General features: G+C 45.8%; 1 protein-coding gene across 1 annotated transcript in view; it reads left to right on the top strand.

The window, feature by feature from the left end:
* LOC103188267 (general transcription factor 3C polypeptide 1) overlaps positions 1–15,366 on the top strand; it is a 43,797-nt gene that overhangs the window by 15,281 nt on the left and 13,150 nt on the right. Inside the window, exons 12-26 of the mRNA XM_042341075.1 lie at positions 588–741; positions 1,043–1,146; positions 1,478–1,644; positions 3,700–4,026; positions 5,392–5,537; positions 7,470–7,567; positions 7,852–7,948; positions 9,034–9,211; positions 10,271–10,421; positions 11,125–11,260; positions 12,074–12,155; positions 12,656–12,841; positions 13,666–13,826; positions 14,327–14,469; positions 15,106–15,187. Of these exons, the coding sequence (XP_042197009.1) occupies positions 588–741; positions 1,043–1,146; positions 1,478–1,644; positions 3,700–4,026; positions 5,392–5,537; positions 7,470–7,567; positions 7,852–7,948; positions 9,034–9,211; positions 10,271–10,421; positions 11,125–11,260; positions 12,074–12,155; positions 12,656–12,841; positions 13,666–13,826; positions 14,327–14,469; positions 15,106–15,187 (2,212 nt within the window). The remainder of the gene's footprint in view (positions 1–587; positions 742–1,042; positions 1,147–1,477; positions 1,645–3,699; positions 4,027–5,391; positions 5,538–7,469; positions 7,568–7,851; positions 7,949–9,033; positions 9,212–10,270; positions 10,422–11,124; positions 11,261–12,073; positions 12,156–12,655; positions 12,842–13,665; positions 13,827–14,326; positions 14,470–15,105; positions 15,188–15,366) is intronic.

The following is a 15,366-nucleotide window of genomic DNA, read 5'->3' on the forward strand; positions in this document are numbered from 1 at the left end:
CCAGGGTCTTGCTCTCCCTACCTCTCCGACCCCCTACCATCCTGTTTGCTCCCTCCGCTCAGCGGGCTCCAGCCTGCTTCATGTCCCCCGCCTCGCTCGCCCCACTATTCCGCCAGTCTGCACTCGCCTCTGGAACTCCATCTTGCAGTCGCTCCGCCTTGCCCCCTCCCTCGCCATCTTCAAGATCCACCTCAAGACCCTCCTCTTCGATCGTGCTTTCGATCTCCTCCGCCCTCCCACCTCCCCAACCCTCAGCTCAGGTCTGAGACTGTGTCTGTCCAGCACCATGGGATGTCCTCCCGACGTGAAAGGCGCTATACAAATGTAATTTTGTTGTTGTTTGTGGCTGCCTCGTTTCGCCCACAAAGTACAATTTACTTTATTATTATTACTGTAGCGCATGGTACAGTAGTTTTATTACAGTATATTCTGAGAAGCGCTTTGAGACGCCTCAACAATCTGATAAGGCATCATATCAAATGCAAGGATTATTATTAGTATATGGAACATCAGTGGAAATGGGACAGGTTGCACAGTTGCGGCAGGTCTGTATAACCTAAAACAATGCCTTGTTGATTTGTTTCCAGGCTTCAGAAGATGATCATGGACCAGGAGAAGCTGGATGGCATCGGAACCAGGTGCTGCAAGAAATCTATCATAAGAATGGTGCAGACATTGTCCCAGGAAGGCTTCCTCAGACTCTACCGCACCACAGTGATACAGGACGGCATCAAAAAAAAGGTGAAGGCAAAACACTGTCGCCAAATAAAACTTTTCCGACTTAATAACAACAATTCTTAATTGTAACAACTCGCTACATAAAAAAACAATTTTTTTTATCTCCCCTCTGGTACTTTTGCCAATTATATTAAATCTGTGTCCTGTGGTTACCGACCCACCCATCAATGGAAACTAGTTTTCCTGCTGAATTTCAGTGAAACAATTTTTTTTTGCACCAAATTGTTTTATTCTGGCGATAGAGCGTTCACTCACTGTGCTGTGCCCCCAGACTAACAATTCTCGCGTGTGTGTATTTCCCCAGGTGGAGCTTGTTGTTCATCCATCAATATTTCCCACCGATCCGCTTGTGAAAAGCGCCATTGAGCAAGTGCGGTTTAGGATCTCCAGCTCATACACAGCTCACAGGTTAGTGCTGGTGTCTGGGCTTCCCTTGTATTGTTTTATTTGGTGCTTTCGTATCAGTCTGTCCCAGTGTTGGCATTTTCCCCTCTGAGTCAGAAGGTTGTGGATTCAATTTGCGACTTGGAATCATATAGCTTTAAGCTGACACTCCATTGCAGTCCTGGGTGTAGCATTGTCCGAGGTGAGACGTTAAACTAAAGCCCCGTCTGCTTGTTCATGTGGACGTTAAGATCCCATGGCATTGACTAATAACTTGCTCTTGTTCGTTCCCTCATCAGTTTGAATTTCTCAGAGGGAAACATATGCTGCACATTGCTCTGTTGTTTTTGTGCAGAATGAAAGCATCCCAGAACCAAGCTCAGAGAGAAAAGCAGGAAAGTGAAAAGGCGGCTGCGGAGATGGAGGCAAACAAAGGTTCCGAGACGCCCAGCAAACCCTCCACCAAGAGAACCGAAGAGAAGATGGGCGTCACCCCATTGAAGAATTACCACCCGGTCATAGGTGAGAACCTCTGAAACCAATCATTTGTTTTTGGGTCAATCAGCCAGGTGTCTGACACACACAGAAACCCATCTCCGTGATCAGCCGGGTGTCTGACACACACAGAAACCCATCTCCGTGATCAGCCGGGTGTCTGGCACACACAGAAACCCATCACCGTGATCAGCCGGGTGTCTGATACACACAGAAACCCATCACCGTGATCAGCCGGGTGTCTGGCACACGCGGAAACCCATCACCGTGATCAGCCGGGTGTCTGGCACACGCAGAAACCTATCACCGTGATCAGCCGGGTGTCTGATACACACAGAAACCCATCACCGTGATCAGCCGGGTGTCTGGCACACGCAGAAACCTATCACCGTGATCAGCCGGGTGTCTGATACACACAGAAACCTATCACCGTGATCAGCCGGGTGTCTGATACACACAGAAACCCATCACCGTGATCAGCCGGGTGTCTGGCACACGCAGAAACCTATCACTGTGATCAGCCGGGTGTCTGATACACACAAAACCTATCACCGTGATCAGCCGGGTGTCTGATACACACAGAAACCCATCACCGTGATCAGCCGGGTGTCTGATACACACAGAAACCCATCACCGTGATCAGCCGGGTGTCTGATACACACAGAAACCCATCACCGTGATCAGCCGGGTGTCTGATACACACAGAAACCCATCACCGTGATCAGCCGGGTGTCTGATACACACAGAAACCTATCACCGTGATCAGCCGGGTGTCTGATACACACAGAAACCCATCACCGTGATCAGCCGGGTGTCTGATACACACAGAAACCCATCACCGTGATCAGCCGGGTGTCTGATACACACAGAAACCTATCACTGTGCTTAAAGAGTATCCAAACCAAACTGAGAATTCCATGCATCCCACCTACACATTGCCTTCAAATCCCTCCACTTCTCTGCACCCCCCGACCTCTCTGACCTCTCTCCTCAAAACAGTGCCCGTTGCCTTCGTTCCTCCGGGTCTGGCCTCCTCCTCGTCCCCCGAGTCCTCCGCTCCCCCCTCGCGGCCGTGCCTTCAGCCACTATGCCCCGAGGCTCTGGAACTCCCTTCCTCACTCCCTTCCCCTCGCCCCCTCTTTTCCTATTTTCAGGTCTCTGCTGAAGACCTTTCTTTTCGACCGCACCTTTGGTCACCTTCCTCCCCCTCCCCCTGGCTCCTCCCCCTCCCCCTGGCTCCTCCCCCTCCCCCTGGCTCCTACCCCTCCCCCTGGCTCCTCCCCCTGGCTCCTCCCCCTGGCTCCTCCCCCTTCCCCTGGCTCCTCCCCCTCCCCCCGGCTCGGTCCCGGGATCTGTTACTGTGAAGCGCTCTGAGACGCCGTCCGGCGTGGAGGGCGCTATATAAATCCAAGTTGTTGTTGTAAATTTCAGAGATAGATTGTTGACACTAATAAAAAATAGTAAGAGTCTGTGGTTAGTGGTGCACTGGGAGACTGCGGTATAACAGGGAGCGAGGTAGGGTGGTAGGATGGAAGAGAAATGCCTGACTCACATTCTGCCTAAAAACGTGTTGAGTCCTCTTACATTAAGTATTCCCACATCTACAGTGAATATTTGTGTAGGGAATGTGGTGGGATATAAACTAACGCATTGGCAATTCTGTGGTCGGAAGCTTTTTCCCTATTGTATCGTTATAATATACACACCCATCAGACAAAGACTTCACTGACTATAAGTGACATACACAAGAATATCCATATTTGAAACGAATACTGACCAGCTGGTAATTAATTGTATAAAGTGTTTAGTTTGGCAAGCTTGTGAACATCGATGCACTATAGTTTAAAAAGTAAGTTCACTAAGTAGAATCCGAACGTATTCTTATGAGAAAGCATCTGGTTTGAAACTGTGCGTTAGGGCAATGAAGTTCTGATACCGCTTGAGACATGAGATTATGTCACTTCTGCTGCACTAATTGAATGAGTTAGCCTAAAAATAGAGATGAAAAGTTGTTGTATATTATCTCTATCTTTTTGTGTGCAATTCCTTTTAAGTTTTAACTTTGTAAGTGTTCCGTTTCAGTTCCCGGGCTCGGACGTTCACTTGGCTTTCTGCCCAAGATGCCTCGGTTGCGCCTGGTCCACACCTTTCTGTGGTACGTTGTTTATGGACATCCTCTCCGGAAGCCTCCCGCTGAAGCACTGAACAGTGAGGCAACAGAGGCTCTGGCCACAGACACGGCGGAAGAAGCTTTGAGCTCAGCAATGTCAAATAAGGTCACTGACGTCCCTAAGACAATACTGAGCGAATCCAATCTGGGCACTGGAGCTGAAACATTGGCCCCAAACGCTGACAGTGAGGGCACCCAATGGAACTGCGAGATTGAACCTTTATTTGTCAACAAGACCGGTAATTCCATTTCTTCCTCACTTTTCTTTGAAGTCATGATCATTGTGGAGTCCTGTAGTGTATGGGTTAGAGCACTCGGCTCGCGAGAGAGCGAGAGGACCCGAGTTCGATTCCCGGGCGGGGCGAAACCTTAGACAAGTTTCCTTACTGCCGGCCTTCCTGGCACCTCCCTCCATACTGCAGGTCATTCAGAACTCTGCAGCTCGTGTACTGTCCCGCACCAGGCTTCGCGACCACATCACTCCCACCCTCGCCCTCGCTCGCCTCCACTGGCTCCCCATCCCCCAGAGGATCGAATTCAAGATCCTCATCCTCACCTACAAGGCCATTCACGGCCTCGCTCCCTCCTACCTCTCCGATCTACTATCCCCCTACTTACCTGCCCGTACCCTCCGTTCCTCTGGCTCCGGTCTGCTCCACATCCCCCGCCCCAACCGCCCTACCTTCGGTGGCCGGGCCTTCAGCCCCGAGGCTCTGGAACTCCATCCCCAGTACCTTCGCCGCCTTCTCCCTTTCCTCCTTCGAGGCCGGTCTCAAGACCTTTCTCTTTGACCGAGCCTTCAGCTCCCTCTCGACTCTCTACCCCCTCCTCGCTCCCTCCCTTCCCTCCCCTCACCCTGACCATTTCCCCCCTGCTCTGGTCCCGACCCAACTGTCCAGCGCCTTGGGACGTCCTCCCGACGTGAAAGGTGCTCTATAAATGAAATCTTGTTCTTGTTGTTACTCCACACGCCTGTTTACCGAGCAGTAAGTAGGGACCCGGTTGCTAGTCGATTGGCAGATCGCTTTTCTGGGAGAAATAATCCTTTAAAAAAGAAGAGTAATTTGATCAAACAATCCACGACTGTTCGTACGACACTGCTGTGCACAATTGGTTGGCGAGTTTTGCCCCACAAAATACACAGTCAGTTAACTTTACGGTATATTCTGTGAAGTGTTTTGAGATGTCTCAACAATGTGATAGGGTGCTACATCAAATGTAAGGATTATTATCAGTGTGGAGATGTTATTATAAAGGACCAGATCAGTTTGAAACAATATCCTGCACAGGGACAGTGATAATATTATGATGCTTATAAATTCCTGTTTGTAGGAACCCCAAATGTATCCACAACTGCTGATTTGATTCTGTTTTGGGAATTGGTGTTTCCTGTGGTATCTCATCTGTTAGTTCACATCTACCTCAGGGTTTCTTTGAAATTACTTTTTTTTTAGGAGAAGGATAATCATTTCATTCACTTAATGAACTGGGTGTTAGTTCTGTCCATTTCAAACCCAAAATATTCAATTAATTTGATAGCAGTGCAGGTTTAGTACTATTGTTAACCACTGCAACTGACTGATTAATACATCACTTTCCTACAGTGTATGCAGACGAGGCAACATGGAAGAGATATACTCCTGCTACTCCTATTCACAAAGAGTTTGGGCAAGGCTGGGCTCTTGTTAGCGATGTTCTGCTTTGTCTCCCTCTCTCCATCTTCATCCAGATAGTTCAAGTCAGCCACAAGGTAACTTATTTCTTTCACCTGAATGTTAAACCGTGGAGTCCTGTAGCTCAGTGGTGTGGAGTCCTGTAGCTCAGTGGTTAGAGCACTCGCTTTGCAAGTGAGAGACCTGGGTTCAATTCCAGGCAGAGGGTGAAACCTTGGGCAAGTTTCCTTACTCCACACAGAGCCTAATAATAATCCCTCCAAAACCAAAAACTATAATAAATTGGTCATTTTCAATCTACGACTGTTTGTGGGACATTGCTGTGCGCAATTGGCTGCCGCGTTCGCCCACAAATATACAGTCAATTCACTTTACAGTGTGTTCTGTGAAGCACTTTGGGACGTCCTCCCGACGTGAAAAGCGCTATATCAAATGCAAGGATTATTATTATTATTATTATATTGAGCCCTGCTATTTGGGGGTGTGGGTGAGATTCGGCTAGAATTACGGTGCTACAAAAAGAAGGATGATGGGGGTGGAAAAAACAGACTTTCGAACTCGGTCTCTCTTTAGAGGGTTTCATTTGATCATCCAATGGTGCAGGTTTTTCAAACGGATTGGTTAATGTTCTGCAGGGCTTACAAAATGCTTCAAAATACGTTGTGCAAGGATAAGGCAAGAGTTTTATAGTATCTTCAGTACAGTGCTATTGAACATTTTGTGTGGATCTGGCTAAAGGCTGTATTGTATTTGGTTGTTAATCCACGACTGTTTGTGGAACACTACTGTGCGCAATTGGCTGCCACAATTAACCCACAGAATGTACAATCAATTCACTTTACAGAATAGTCTGAAGTGCTTGGAAACATCTCAATACATGATAAGCAGTTATCTCAAATGCAAGGATTATTATTATTATTTAAATAGCCCTGACTAAGGGAACTTGATAGATTTTACATTTTCACCTGGGAAGTTTGGACAATTGGTAACCTTCCATTATTCATGTGCATATTAAATGTACAAATATGCTAGTTGTTTGTTTGTAATGTGTAATTAAGCGCTCCATTAATGTAAGCTACAGAGGGCACCCTTGTTAATAAGGAACTTTGTCCACAGACGGTTGTTCTCCGTAATGGATTCTTTCATTGTGAATCAGCATGCTGCAGTATATTTAGTGTGTAATAGCCTGCAGCAAATGGTACAGGGGTGTAAAACAAAACACTTACCGAAATGGTGCTTAAAAGCACTGCTTAGAACGTAGTGGGTGGTACGAAAGGCTCTCTCACACTTTTGAAGGGCTCCTATGTGGCAAAAACTGTTTTCCTTAAGAAGATAAAGCCGCTCAACATTGCAGCTGAAAGTATGCGGCACAGCACCGTTTCTTAACAAATCCTCGTGTTGGTTCGGGTCACTTCCAGGTATTTTACATCTTAATCAATGGTAGAGCTGTCAGTGGTGGAACCTTTCAGCCTCCTGACAGTGTTTAGAAATAAGCAGGTTATTGGGGTAAGCAGGTTACTGAGTTGCTGTCCTGGGTCAAAGGTGCGAAAAGGATACAAGGCAATGGTGTTTGCTGGTTGGGATTGCTTTACAGTTATAATTTAGACCCCAGTAAAATAGCTAATGTTAATAGGGAGCTGTGTGTATGGGTGGAGGTGCGGTGGAGGAGAGAGAGAGCTGATCCTGATAATTCTTCCTCGGTGTGAGTTGCTGTAATCTATACTATCTGATTGCCTGAGTCTTCATTCCTGGCATCTTCCAGTCATGTGAGTGGTCCTTTCCTTCTTATATTGCCTCCTGCTGCTGCATAGTGTGTCAACATTGACTGAAGATTGACTGAAGAGATTGTGTGGGAATGGACCTTTGTGCATCATTCCAGCAATATTCACCTACAATGCCCAGTCACTATTACAGTGGGTCCAGCGAAGTGCTTTGAGACGTTCCCCCGAAGGCGAAAGGCGCTGTATGGATTTTTCTATTATTATTATTATTTGCTTTTTGTTTTGCAGGTTGACAATATGGAAGAGTATATAAATGATCAAATGAAAAAGTTCTCTCTAGTTAAACACCTGCCGCAACCAATGAGGCAGCAGCTCCTTTATAAGAGGTTAGAGCATTGGCTTTCTCTCGCGCGCGTTTTTTTTTAACACTTTCTCGTCTCTGAAAACCCTGAGAGGAGATTGCATTGCGTGAGAGTATTTTAGACCCCAGTGAAGGCAACAACGGAGTGTGTGTGTGGGTGGGGAAAGGGGGTGGTGGTGGGCGAGATTAAGCTTGTTGCTTGTGGGAGAGCTTCCTGGAGATGTCATTTGTTAGATTATTAGCCCAGTTGGTGAATGGAGTTTCAGAATTTTTTTTAAATAAAGAAAAATTATTCTTTTTGTTTCTCAGGAGGTACATCTTTTCTTTCTTTGAGAGTTTGCAGCGTCTGTGCTACATGGGGTTGCTGCAGTTCGGTCCGACAGAAAAATTTCAAGAGAAAGATCAGGTATTGTTTTGGGGAGTCCTGCTGGGTGTGGGCTGTTTGCACACGTGTTAGTGTTGACTATGGATGGAGGCTGTGCTATATGTTAGAGATGGCAAAGAGTAAGTAAACTGGGCATGTTCACACTGGAAAGACAACAGTTGAGAGGTGATATGATTGCTGTTTTTAAGATTCTAAAGGGACTAGATAGTGTAGAGATAATGTCCAGAACAGCAGAACTAGGGGACACGGCCTGCGTTTGAAGGGGGGTAATTTCAAAATAAATCTGTGGAAACATTATTTCAGTGAGCAAGTGATAAGTCTGTGGAACAGGCTCCCTAGGGAGATGGCAGAAGCAAAAAGTGTTGATTCTTTCAAATGCAAATAATTTTGTTTAGGAAATAATAATTTGGGATACAGTATACGAGTATTTCAGGACATGCCACTTGGCGCAGTTGGTAGCACTCACACTCTGAGTCAGAATATTGTGGGTACTAGGCCCTCATAGTCTATGTAGACTGTATGAGGGTGGCTATAGGGCTGGGGTGCGCTGCGTTGCTGGAAGTGCCATCCTTCAGATTAAACTTTAAACCGAGGTCCCGTCTGCCTCAGATGTTCAGGTGGATGTTGGATCTCATGGCACTATTGGAAAAAGGAAGGGAGTTTCTCTCTCCTGGTGCCCTGGCCAACAAACCCTCAAATAAAATTTGTCACTCCCTTTGTGGCTGTTTGTGGGACACTTCTGCAGGCAAAGTTATTGTTGTGTTCACCTGCAAAATGCACAGTCGCTACACTTCAGAGTAAATCCTGTGAAGCGCTTTGAGACGTCTTCCCGATGTGAAAGCTATCACTGTATATCAGTTGCTACATTATTATAATATGTAATTGGAGTCGGGTGTACAGGGAAGCAATCGTGTCACCATGTGAGTGTTGGTGAATGTTAGATATTGTTGCTGTGATTGGAGTCGGAGCTGTTTCTTACCATAGGCAGGCGGGGTAGGGCTCAGTAGGTCACAGCAGGTATCAGTGGGTGAAGCGACCATGGTTCTCTTGTTCACCATCTCGCCGAGAAGTCACCATTCACTTGCTTGTCATCGTTTTCACGACAGGTTTTCATTTCTATCAAAAGGAATGCCACCATTGTCGACACGACCAGCTGTGACCCCCATTATAACATGGCCAGAAGCAACCGACCGTTCGATAAACGGCGCTACACCTTTAACCGCTTCCAGGATGTGGAGAGCTTCTGGTTTGACCTGATGTGTGTGTGTCTGAATACACCACTGGGTAAGTCAGCCTTTCCTTACCTGTCCTTACCGGCTAGGTTTGGCTCGGTTGTACCAGAGTTTGAGGGAGTGTTTTGCTGCAGTAATATTGCTCACTCGATGTAAAATTGCTATAAAATAACTTATGCTTTATTCATTGAATTGTTACTCTCCCAAGAGAGTTTAACAATATAATAACATACCAGTTTATAATAACATACCAGTTTACACAGCATAGTGATCATAAAACGTTACAGCTTAGAAACAGGCCGCTCAACCCATCATTTCTGCGCTGGTGTTTTTTGTCTCTTGATAATCTATACCTGCTCATTTTCCTCAAACCCTTTTAGTATTCCTCCTCTTGAAATAGCTATACTTTAAAACAATAATCTATAGACTCTGACTGAACACTTATTTATATTCCATTGAGCCTTTGTGTACAGACACCTCAACAAATGGGCATTTTTTTTAACAAAAAGCCTTGACTATTGGGATCCAGGTTGTGTTGTGTTAATCCTCCAGGATTGCTTTACATGCTTTGGCCACACGGTGTCACCAAATGTCACACTGCAGTCAAAGTTGCATTGCAGACGTTTAGTCTGACTGTGTTCATACGGTGAAGCCTCATTATAATGTGGTCGTCGGGATCCATTAATTATAATGTGGTTGTTGGGATCCATTAAGTCCGGTAATGAAGATTTCTAACTGTGCGTCACAACTGGTTTCACTTTACGGCCGCAGACAGCCGGCTTGTTCCCTGCATGTTCTGAGACTTTATTTTGCGTGAATAAATGTAAGTTGTTGGGTGGTTTCCTGGCTGAGAAAAGCCCAACTTCTGGGTCAACATATCACCGGGCGATGACACTTCCTGGTTACTGTTTTAGCACACAAACTACACACGTGCACAATGAATGAGATCCGCATGCATTATAACCCAATTCATCCTGTAAACAACAACAACTTGCATTTACATGGCGCCCTTCACCTGGCCTTGTTTTTGTTGTTGTTTGAAATCTCTGGCTCTGCAAAGCAAGGCCAATTGACGTCATAAAGTAATGTCTGCATTGTATTATTTTTTAAGGAGTGATTCGGTTCCCTCGCCAGAACAAAAAGAGTGGTCAAGCGACACAAGCGGGAGCAGAGGAGCGTGTACCCAATTCGGTGATGGACCAAGAGACAGCAGCTGGCCGTCACACCCTGGAGCGGAGGTGTGCCATGCTGGAGTACACAACGTATGTGTTGCTTTCAGTTGATTTACCTGTTGCCTATGTCTCCAGTTAGACTTTTTCTCCTCAGCTTTCCACACTCATTCAGTGAATTATTTATGTGTCCAAACCATTGTCCTCCATCCCAGAGGAAGAGTAACGTGTACTGCTAACGGAACGGCAGTTTTCCTCAGCCCAGGGGGTCTCTAACCCATCGATCACTACTAGGTGTCGCTGTCGCACATCACGAAAAAGACAAAAGAGGAAGGAGCGATGGAAAATTATTTCAGCCTCACTCAGTGGATAACACTCTCGTCTCTGAGTCTCAAGGTTGTGGGTTCAAGCCCTATGTCAGGACTTTGAGCTCACATTCTAGTGTCTAGGCTGACACTCCAGTGTAGTGCTGGGGAAGCGCTGCAATATCAATGGTTTGTCCTTCTATTCAGACGTTAAACCGAGTTTCAGGTGGACATTAAAGATCCCATAGTACTATCCGAAGAAACGAGGGAGTTTCTTCCAGTTTCTCCTGGGCAATAATCCCCACTTCATAGCTGTTTGTTGGACATTGCAATGGCTTCCACATTTGCCTGCATATACACACTCCCCACATTTTAAAATACAATCCTATGAAGCTCTTTGAGACATCTCAACAATGTGAAGATGTGCTCCATCAAGTGCAAGGATTGTTGTTATGTATTTCTGTGGCTCTGCTGACTTGCCTGCCTTCCAGGGGGAGCCGCAGTCTGGTGGATGATGGGATCATACCCGGCGATGGCCTCGGGGCGGCAGGTCTCGATTCAAGCTTCTTTGGACATCTGAAGAGAAACTGGATTTGGACCAGTTACATTATCAGCAATGCCAAGAAGGTAAGGAGTTTAAACAGGGCATCGGTGAAGGCTGTGTCTCTCTCTCTCTCCCAGCACCTTGAGACATCCTCCTGACGTGAAAGGTGCTATACAAATGTAATTTTGTATTGTACTGTGGCACAGCAAGTATTTCACCCACAAAATACACAGTCACTCCACTTTACAATATATCCTGTGAAGCACTTTGAGACTTCTCAATGACATGATAAAGCACTATATCAAAAGCAAGAAATATTATTGTTGTTATTATTAAGTACCACCACACACTTGCTGGACTGTGGTGGAGCCACAGCTCTGTTGTCTGAGAATCTCCATGTTACAGCATGATTGCACAATCAACTACAAATACACAGTCATGTGGCTTATAGGAAATCTTGTGAAGCTCTTTGAGACGTATTTATGCTGTGGCAAGGCACAATAACAAATGCAAATGGGATGCATGTGATTCTGTTAAGCATGGTGACGGGTTTCTGCATGTGGGAGACACATGGCCTACCCACACCTCAAATCCAGAGATGATTATTATAATAGCAAGACAGAAAGACAAGATTACATTATTCTCCTTATTCTCCTCACTGTATGATACTGTTTCTAATGATCTAAACAAATGAGGAACCATGGGCTTGTCCTTCTGGACACCTGTGTTTTTTTATAACCTCTGTGTATTATCCTTCACATTAGCTTCCCTTTTTTCACATTTTGTGTCATTGCCCCACAACTTGTCTGTTCAGTTTTTTCCCCATGTTATCACATTAGTTTAGAGAGCGATATAAGCAAACTACTGTCTTTAATACAGGCCTGCTTCTGTTACAGAACAACACACCCGCAGAGAACAGCCCAGCCCTCAGATTACAGATCTTCCTGAGCAAACATCCCCTTTCTCTCAGTATTGCAGGTGAGATTCCTTTGGCTTCAAGGAACATCAGAACGATAGTAATGTGGTTCTGCATTGCTTGCTGTGTAATGGATTTCTGCTATAACGTAGAGAACATTTTAGTGAAAACTTTTATTAGCATCGCAAAGGAGCACCACAGCCTAATGTCATCGCTGATCAGTACTGGACTGGAATACTGAAAAATGTACAATTCAATACACAGCACAACCTTCGGTACTCCTCATTTGCCTTATTTTAAATGTAATAGCCAATATTGTCTTTGTAGGCTGCTTACCAATAGCTTGTAGAAAAGTAATCGCAACTATTTGTTCTGTCGCTTTAAGAGGATTTATAGGTTGTGCAAAAGTAATCGATAATTCCCTCCCCCCAGCTGCTCTGCTGTCTTGCTGCCTTTAACAGGGTGCAAGAGAAGAGCAGCACTTTATCTCACACAGGTTTAATGGCTCTTCCCCTCCCATTATTTGTGCTTCTTCTGATGAAGATGTTTTGGTTTGGCTCAGGAAATGCACTGAATATGCTGGGGGCTGCTGAAGAGCCACTGGCCAGGAGAGCGGAAGACATTCGGATGGAAAAAGAGCTCAACATGGGCAGAAACAAACGAGTGGGTGGCGGGAAGGGCATGAAGAGAAAATCGCCTGAGAAGGACAGCGTGAGGAGACCGAGGAAGAGGAAGAGGAGAAGGAAAGGTTAGTCCATCTTTCTTATTAAATCGTACATTAGTTTAATTTCCAGTCAGACAGTTCACAAAGTGCAGGGGTTACCTCAATAGCAGCTGGAACTTGCATTTATATAGCGCTCCTCACACTCGCTTGAGTTCAGCCTCATTGTGTTCGGTGGCTGAGTGTCCACGATGTAAACGAGGTGCCAAAATGACTTGCGGATCACCACCAATGTTACCTTGTGTTGGCATGGCATGCAATGGCAGGAAGCATGGCTGTTTGAAGTGCCAACAGTTCAGAACACGTTCGTGTAAGAGGTGACGTTAGAGACTTGCTCCCTGGGCAAAGCAAGCACGTGTGTGACGTAGGGAGTAAGCTAATGACCTGTGAGAGGGCTATTGTGGAGTTTCCTTGCAAGTGAGAGGACCTGGGTTTGATTCCCGGGCAAGTTTCCTTACTGCACACACCTCTGTTTACCTAACAGTAAATAGGAACCCGGTTGTTAGTGAATTGGTGGATTACTTTCTGGGGATAATAATCCCTCAAAAAAAAGGTCACTCAATCCACGAATGTTGTGGGACACTGCTGTGTGCAATTGGCTGCCTCGTTTCGCCCACAAAATATGGGATCAATTCGCTTTACAATATGTTGTGTGAAGCGCTTTGAGCCATCTCGATGACGTGATAAGGCGCTGTATTAAATGCAAGGATTATGTTTTTAATGTTGAGGAGCCAGCTGGTTGGCCAGCGGGGTGTACTACGTATCCGGTGAGCACAGGTCTACGGTTGGCCCAATAAATGGACTTTTATTCTTAAAAAAAAAGGGCCGTGATCGCTTTCTAACATTTGCAGACGAGTCGTCGGAGCAGCAAAAAGCAAAACGGTTCCGCTTCCACGACGATGCTGATAAGAGCGCGCTGTGCCGCATGACAAAGCTGCGGGTGACTTGGACAGCTCAGGAAGACAGTCTGCTCATGCTGTGTCGAGTGGCCAGCCATGTCCTCAACAAGAAAGTAAGGAGGGAATTAAATACGCATGGTTTTTTTTAGGAGTGGGGGGGGGGGGGCAAATGAAGGACGCAGGCGGGGGCTTTTCCTGATTGAGGGTTACTGCACTTCACAGTATATTCTGTGAAGCACTTTGAGACTTAACAACGTCTTAACAACATGATTAGGCGCTATACCGAATGCAAGTGTTATTGTTGTTGCGTGAGATGTGGAGGGAGGGAATGCCAGAATTGCAGACTCCATCTCATGACTGAACCCTCTGCTGGTGGTGAAGAGCAGGAGAGGCTGAAAAAAGGAGGCAACACACAACAGTATAAGTCACTGCTTTCCTGCTGCTTATCCAGCTAGGACCAGTTAGCAGTTAAATGGAAGAATCTCTGCTCTCGGTGACCAGTCACCGCTTCTAAATTTATCAGCAAGGATACAGCCTAGCTAACTAATTAAGTAAAATTCAGTGGAAATATACAAATCTGGTCTGTTTTTAAACCTAGATTTCTTGTGTTTAGGTAAAGGGGCCCTTTGTGCCCTGGCAAGCTGTGAGAGATGTCCTGCATGCTCATTTTGAAGAGGCACTGGATAAAACCTCTCTGGCTGTGGGCCGGAGATCCCGCTATATCCTCAGGAATCCACAGACGATGCTTAACTACAGGTAAAGTGCGATTGCTTCTCGGCCGTTTGGCTAAGATCAAGTGTGATCTTAGCCCCCCCTTCCCCCATGCTGCTCCCCCTTTATGCCGGGACGGATAGGCACATCACAGCTTGAGCACTTGGTCACTAGGCTCAAGGTGTGCTTGCCTCCTTTCCTCCTCCACCACCACCCACATCCCCGCTTGCTCTGTCCCACCATACTATTCCTGTTCCTATATGCAGTCGAATGTACTGGGTGTTGGTGCAATAAATATTGTATGGATCGGACGAAACGTTGGGCGGGTTTCCTTACTCCACACCCCTTTGTTTTCCTAGCAGTAAGTAGGTACCTAGTTGTTAGTCAATTGGCCGATCACTTTCCCAGGGGTAATATCCCTTCGAAAAAAAAGTCAGAATAATTTGGTCACTCAGTCCACCACTGTTTGTGGGACACTGCTGTGCACAATTGGCTGCCGCGCTTCACAATATATTCTGTGAAGTGCTTTGAGACGACATGATAAGGCGCTATGTCAAATTATTATTATGAAGGTAGGTTAATAATGATGCTTTTTTCCGGGTCCTTCTCACATTCATTGGCTAATTGTAGCTGTTAAAATATCAAATGTTTGTCACTTGTGTCATTTTGTGTTGTCTGCAGGATCTGTCTTGCCGAAGTCTATCAGGATCATGACTTAATTGAAGAATTTATGAATAAGAGTGGTGATTATCAAGACTTCCACGTAAGCAGAACTGTGTGGCTTGTTTTCTCCCCAAAGATCAGAGCTTTGAACAAAGTAGAGAAAGTGGAGAATTGCCTTAATGTAACAGATAATGTTCAAACAAAATGTTCATATTTAATGTTGGATTGTGCAGTTTTCACTTAAATATCCTATTTTACAATTGGAAAGTACGATGTGGG

This window comes from Callorhinchus milii, unplaced genomic scaffold, assembly GCF_018977255.1.
Source record: "Callorhinchus milii isolate IMCB2004 unplaced genomic scaffold, IMCB_Cmil_1.0 Scaffold16, whole genome shotgun sequence".
NCBI classification, from domain to species: domain Eukaryota; kingdom Metazoa; phylum Chordata; class Chondrichthyes; order Chimaeriformes; family Callorhinchidae; genus Callorhinchus; species Callorhinchus milii.